This window comes from Neophocaena asiaeorientalis, unplaced genomic scaffold (assembly GCF_003031525.2).
Source record: "Neophocaena asiaeorientalis asiaeorientalis breed wild unplaced genomic scaffold, Neophocaena_asiaeorientalis_V1.1 scaffold212, whole genome shotgun sequence".
Taxonomy (NCBI): domain Eukaryota; kingdom Metazoa; phylum Chordata; class Mammalia; order Artiodactyla; family Phocoenidae; genus Neophocaena; species Neophocaena asiaeorientalis.
This window is the reverse complement of record NW_020174046.1, coordinates 2,368,903-2,376,357: the sequence shown is the minus strand read 5'-3', so window position 1 is coordinate 2,376,357 and position 7,455 is coordinate 2,368,903. Positions and strand designations below refer to the sequence as shown.

Sequence of the window (7,455 nt, the reverse complement as noted above, 5' to 3'; positions counted from 1 at the left end):
AAGAAAAAGAGAAAATGCTACTGATTTTTTCTTACAGACGAGATATTTGGTCCATACTGCATCTGTTTTGACCAAAGTAACAAGACAGTTTCCACCAAATTTTTACTTGACCAATGGAATAACGGACTTTGTACCAGATTGTATTGGTTAATAATAATATGAAATATAAGAAAAAACAGAGCCCAAAGAAAGAATCAGCAATTCATATCCACTTACATGATATCTGACCACCATTACTGGGCATATAAAATGCCTTCTAGTAGACTTCACAGATGACTATTAATTTAAAAATTGTAAGGTGTCTTGGTATTTGTGTTATGACATTTAAATTCAAAATTTATATATTTAGAAAAATACTCACCAATATAACAACTAATCAAAATATTTATAAGCCACATGTTTAAAATGCCTTAAAGAATTACAAAACTTCCAATATTTAAATTATAATAGAGTATACAATATTTATTTTGTAACAAAATAGATAAAACCAAATATTTGCACTTTATGTAGTTTGATTATTATGATAATTTGTTAATTTAACATTCAGTTAAAATAAACTTTAAATTAGCTATTTAAAAAATGTCAAGTACATGATTAAGATAAATTTTGTTCATCAGAAAAAGACCTTCAGGAGTAAATAATGATAGAGCAAATCTGTCCAAAACACTACGTCTTCATTTTTTGTGTCTTAGACCACTCAGGTGCTTCATTTTTGGTCTGTAAAAAAAAAGGAAAAAAAAAAAAAAAAGAAGAAGAAGAAAAGAAAATTAAGTAAAATGCTTATAAGGAGGAGAAGAGAAACAATTCAAAGAACTAAGTACCTATATACATTGGGGATTTTTATGTAAAATTATAGTAAATAATTGCTTTTTGTAATTCAGAAAGAGACTTAAGGGCAAAGATTTTGTCTTTTGTCAGAAATAATCTCCCACCTGGTATGTCTATTAAAATAAATACACAGCTGTGTTTTCTGGCTTAAATCCGATATTTAATATATTCTACAGAGGCGAATATTTTATGAATTGATTCTATTTTCAAATAAAATTATAAAAAAATCAAGGGCACAGCTTCTTTTTAGTTGTCTTATCTATCTACATACAGATACTCATTCACTCAATAGATATTTAGTAAAGAATTTCTAGATCCAAATCATTGTGCTTTGGGTATTCTGCATTGCTAAGTATTTATCAGAGTACTTCTTGGGTTTACTGCTCAATCATTTCAATGTAAAAGAGCCTGGCTATACAGAGTAGTAACAAAAGAGCAGGGAAGGTGGTCTGTGATAAAGCACTTAGAACTCCCTATATAAGATACTGATGCCAATCAAAACATCTTATTTTATATAATATAATAAATCAAACATGCAATTACTCCTTTCCCACTTATATCTCCTTAAAACTATGAAGAACCACATTCCTAAATGTATATACATTGGCATATAGATAAGTAAGATAAGTTATGACAATTTTATCTTTTTCATATGACATAGCTGATGCACTAAATGTTAGAAGTGACATCAATGGTCAGCTCCTCTTGCCCTTAGCCATGCCCTTGGGCAGCTTCAATTACCACCAAATACACCAGTAGACCCTCCACCTCCTTCCTCCAGCCCCATCTGTATAACCATAGCTCTAACTTGAGCTACAAATACTTCTACATGATGCCTAAAGGCAAGTAAAATTCAGTATGTCAAAATGAACTCCCCCAATCGCCATATTCTCTGTCTTGGTGAATGGTACCATATTTTGTTCAGTCATCGAAACCAGAAATGATTGATTCCTCTTCATCTTAGACGTCTCCTTTTTTTTCCCACTTGCTACGTTCATTCTAAACAGTCCCTAACATTTGTAGAAATATCTTTTAAACTCCTTATTCTGCTTCTATCTTGACCCCAAAAAGCTTACCTTGGGCCCTCATCATTTCTGGGCTTCACTCCTGCAAGAATTTCCTAAGTCTGATTTGGCTTTTTCTTCTATTATGTTCATCACCCACAATCCCTCCAAGCTTATCTTTCTAAAATGCAGATTTGCATTAAAACACTTTAGTAGTTTTTCTTTAATATAAAGTCCAAAGTTATTAGTATTAAAGGTGAAAGAAGCTTCCAGGGTAAAATAAGGAAATCATAGGGAAAAGCCAGGTGCTATCTTCCAAGAGAATTCAAAGGTGACAGGGCCTAACCAAATCCAAAAGAAACCAGAGTACAAACCAGAATGCTAGCTGATCTGCCAGGGGAGGGGTAAGTTCCATTTTGAGAAACTGTGATCTTCACTAGGTCATAATGTAAACTGGTTTTCTTAACTGTGGCTTGTGGACAAAAAAATATGAAAGCAACTTCTACAGATCAAGCAAAAGGCACAGAATTTGTATATCTGCATTTTCTCAATCAACTGATACTAAAAGTTCTTTTACTACTATGTATGTATAGTAGAAGGTAAATAAAACTTTTGATATTAGAAGGGAATCTTAAGACTCATAAAGGACAGTACAAGCATTTTAATGGTAGACTGTCCTTCCTGACTACTTCAATCTGTGTCTGGTCCATTGCAGACCATCCGCCCTCCATCCCCTCCTCCCAGTAACTTCTTTCTTCAGATGTATTAATGAAGTAGCTTTGCCACAGTCGAGTGTGCCTCTGTCCTGGGGATTAACTGCTTTCCCACTTCATAAATTGACTTTTCAGTTTTTTGGTCATAGCCATTTAAAATTAGTTTCACAGCTTGTCCCATAGGTCTAATGTATATTCCTTATTGCTAGGTTATTTGGCAGGAACTTCACTATCATTGTCATGTCCAAGCTACATTTAATTTAGAAGATAGGGCCCTGTAGGATCTGGTCCAGGCCTACTTCTCTAACCCTATCTCTTGACACTCTACTACATGAACTAAATTACTTGTAGTTGAGATTAGTTTTCTAGTAATTTATTGAACACCGACTATGTATCAGGTCTTTGTGTTAGGTTGTACGGCTATAAAAATGAGTAAGACCCTATGACAGAGCCTGGTGGTTGCCTAGATTACATCTATTTTTCCCCTTTCAATAACAGAACTCTGATGTCATTATGAGAGTAATGGGCTCATCCAGTGAAAAACTACATTTATCAGCCTCCCTTGCTGCTAGGTGTGGACAAGTGACTAAATTCTGACCAATGGAATACAAATAGAAGATGTTGGGTAGAACTTATAGAAAAATGCCTTTAGAATAGGAGATGGTATTTCCCCGCATTTCCTCTTGCTTCCTGCTTGGAATGCAGATGTGATGGCTTAGGCTACAGCAGCTATATTGTGATTCTGAGGACAGAGGCCACACACCAAGGATGGTTTGAAGAGAAAGGCAGAAGAAACCTAGGTCCTTGATGACTTCAAAGGGCCACATACTAGCCCTGAAAAGCTTATCTTCAGGCTTTTATCTGAGAGCCAGAACAATCTACTTAAGTCACTGAACTAGCAGTGGAATGTAATTCCTAGACACTGACTCTAATCCTTAAGTTATAGCATTTGTTTCATGTTGTATTTTCTGCACACAGGAAAAGTGTCTGGCATGCAGTAGGTGCTCAATGACATGCTTCTTTTGTTGTTGATTTTTTTTTTTTTTTTTTTGTAGCTGGAGCACAGTACAGAATAATGGGTTAAAGTATAGGCTCTGGAATAAAACAGGCTCCAGCCATTTATTTGTAAACTCGGGCAAGTTGATGACCAGTTACTTCACACATAATATGAGGAGAATAAAAAATAACGGTGATGGATATTCTGGGTACCCTCAGACCTGCTGTGCCTCAGGATGCTGTCAGTGGTGGCTTATGGTTTCTGATTAGGTTCAGTTAATGAGCTGCAAAGTGGGCTTGTGGGTCAGAGGAGAAAGAAGTTGGGATATCTATTCTTCAGCTCCTTTGCCTGGCCATAGTTTGGTAGTAGTAAATTCTTCTATGGAAGACCAAAGTTTCCTACAAAGGCTCTAATTCCTCTCCTTGCCCCTTGAGACCTAGGAGTGTTTATAACTTTGCATAGTTACTAAGCCTAAAATGTTCATTATCGCCTGTTGGTTTCTACCTCCTTGTTTCTCCTATAGAGGTGTTTCTCACTCCCTCCAATTTATCCCTCCATCTGCCTCGTCTTTCTCCTCCACCACCACCTTTGCTACCTTCTTAATTTCTGTCTGAATTGATATCAAAGTCTGTTGGCTCTTTCTTTCCATTCCTCCAGTTCATCTTTCACTGTTGCTGTCCAGGTCTGAAAATGCAAACGTGACCCTCACAGTATTTTTTACTTGCTTTCTATTTGGTATTTATCACACATGTTATATGACACACGGTTTCCATGATCAGACTCTGAGGCACTCTAGCGCAGGGGCCCTGGGCATGGAATAAGGCTTGAATAAATGAATAGCTTCAAAAGAATGTGCCACAGACTCAAAAGACAATTCCATAAGAGGTACTGCAAAATGCTTTGAGATATAGCGTGGAAGAACCTTGAGGATGTTATGCTAAGTGAAATAAGCCAGTCACAAAAAGACAAATATGGTATGATGCCACCTATGAGGTATACAAAACAGTCAATTTCATAGCAATTCAAAGTAGAGTGGTGGGTTGCCAGGGGCTACAGAGGTGGGGGTGGGGAAGAAGGGAGGCATTGCTCATGGATACAGAGTTCCAGTTTGCAAGATGAAAAAGTTCTGAAGACCTGTCTCACAACAATATGAATATACTTAATACTACTAAACTGTACACTTAAAAATGGGTAAAATGGTAAACTTTATATGTTTTTTATCACAATAAAAAACAAACAAAAATACCAAGAGCTTTTTAAAAAAATGTTTTGAAAAAATGCAGCAATACTGAAAAAGTGTATTCTTTCCAATGTGAGCTACCTGGACTTCGCTGTTAAAGAAAGTTACATATTTTATTAGATATTTTACATTCTAAAATAGAAAAAACAAAGAGAGTAGTAGGACCTCATTTCCTACATATTTAATAGCAAAGCAAGATTCCATCGGAATCTATTTTTACCTGGGTATACTGCCATTTAAAATTTCCTTAGTCTTAAGTTAATGATGAGATCTAGCAAAATTCAGCTGCTCAAAAACCTTGAGCATTTGGTTTTACTTCTTTCGGGCCTTTATTTAAGTGCCGTCTTCGCAGAGAGGCCATCCCTCCCTATTCTCCACCCACCGACTGCCCTGTTTTATTTTTTCTCCATAGCATTTGTCATTTTTTCACTTTCTCTACAATTTATTTTTTGGTTTGTTTGTTGCTTTACAGTCTAATCTCCAAAAAAGAATGTAAGTTTCACGGAGGCAGGAAGTTTTATACCTTTATTGCCTCTAACAGTGCTTGGCACAAAGGAGGTGCTCAATAAACAGTTCGTTTTTTTTTTTTTTTTGGTGGCCATGCCATGCGGCTTGCAGGATCTTAGTTCCCCAACTAGGGATTGAACCTAGCACACCACAGTGAAAGTGCCGAGTCCTAACCACTGGACTGCCAGCGAACTCCCAATAAACTTATGCGGGCCTCTCACTGCTGTGGCCTCTCCCGTTGCGGAGCACAGGCTCCAGACGCGCAGGCTCAGCGGCCATGGCTCATGGGCCCAGCCGCTCTGTGGCATGTGGGATCTTCCCAGACCGGGGCACGAACCCGCGTCCCCTGCATCGGCAGGCAGACTCTCAACCACTGTGCCACCAGGGAAGCCCCCCAATAAACTTTTTAAATGAATGAATGAATGTTGTTTGGGTTTACTATTACAGATGCCTCTCAGTTCAATTTAAATCTGGACATAAAGCCTCATGAGAGTCTATATTCAAGAGTTGCCCCTATGTAATGTGAAAGAAAATGCCACTACAGTAACGTAATAATATGGCTCCAACTAATCAGGTAACACTGCCCTTTATAAGCATAGTGGGCAGTATTTATGATTCTAAGTAACACTGCAACTATTGAGTGGAAATGAAAATAAGCAATAAGATATGAAAATAGCATATTCTCTTGTATGAACTCAAGATATGTTCAATCTTTCTATTGGTAAAGTTCTGTTCTCAGTCACATTACGGTCTGAAACTCAGGTTACCTGCAAGAACATTAGGATAGAATAGGTCAACTTCTCATCTACATCAGTATCTATGTCTAAACACTACCAAAATTCAAACAAATTTCATGGAGATAATAATGATTCTGGAAAGTTGATTTCTGATTCTCGTGAGACATACATTCTTCATTTCTAGATATTTTGTCAGTAAGGTACTATCCATTAGTGACGGCCCAAAGTTCCAGCCACTGGAAGTTTCTAAGCCTTTACCAACTCCTGATTAGTACTGAGCAACTAGCATTAAGATAGGGCACAGAATGGCAAACTATGATCCATGGTCTGTTTTTGTATGGATTGCCTGCTAAGAATGGATTTAACATTTTTAAAGAAAGGTAAAACCAAACAGAATATGCATTAAGATGGTATGTGCCTCATAAAGCCTAGAATATTTACTGTCTTGCCCTTTAAGGAAAAATTTGCCATCTCCTGATAGATGACTGTTAAATAAAGTGGGCACAAAAATTCAGATTAACAGTTAACTGCTTTTTATTTTGGTAATTCCACTTCTTTACCTATTTAAACAGTAGTGTTTCTTTTATGTTACTATCTTAAAGTTATTTACCCTTTCTACCCATAAGATGGTGCTTTGGGTAACAAATTTTGTTGTGCCTATTCAGTTTTTTTTTGGCCACGCTGTACGGCATGTGGGATCTTAGCTCCCCGACCAGGGGGTCGAACCCATGCCCACTGTATTGGGAGCGTGGAGTCTTAACCACTGGACCAACAAGGAAGTCCCATGTCTATGCAGTTATTAACAGAGTTAATATTTTAACTGAAGAGGGCCCTATTTTCTGACTATTTCACACTTCTGTTTTTTTTTTTTTGAATTTAAGACTTTCATAGGTTCCATGGTATGAAACCCTTTTCATAATATATTTTTCATACACACACACACACACACACACACACACACACACACACACACATATATGACATGATGTTAGACATACAAATTACTTAAATGTGAGCGTTTATATTGGGAACATTGCTTTAATTTTTATGTGCTGGTTTAGATTAATTATATTTGTAATTGTATAAAGAAACAGCACAAATTAGTGGTGTTAACAGGCCCTGAAGTAAATTGTATTCCAGATGTAGGAAAGAGCTCAGAGGGCTGTGATAAAAACAAATGACAGGATTAACTGTAAAGCAACCAGAAGTAATTTACTGTTCCAGTGTGATTTGGGAGATAAATAACTGCTAAGATGGGTACTTTTGTGTCATCCATAAGCAGGCAACTAAAACATTAATCTATAACTTGGGGATTATAACATATTGAGAAAGAATGCTGACTGATAAATGCAGACATAATAAGCCTGGTGGATTATTCCTGGAATCTAGAAAAAGAGCTAGAAATTAAGAATCTATTAGTGTTCAACCA

At 36.7% G+C, this 7,455-nt stretch overlaps 1 protein-coding gene across 2 annotated transcripts in view; it reads right to left on the bottom strand.

Moving 5' to 3' along the window:
• Positions 1-477: 477 nt before the first annotated feature.
• The window catches only part of PIBF1 (progesterone immunomodulatory binding factor 1), a 201,140-nt gene continuing 194,162 nt past the window's right edge, over positions 478-7,455 (bottom strand). The window contains exon 18 of one of the 2 annotated variants that reach the window (XM_024753941.1): positions 478-717. In XM_024753941.1, coding sequence (XP_024609709.1) covers positions 667-717 — 51 coding nt within the window. In that variant the 3' untranslated portion in view covers positions 478-666. The remainder of the gene's footprint in view (positions 718-7,455) is intronic. The other variant, XM_024753940.1, reaches the window with a different exon arrangement.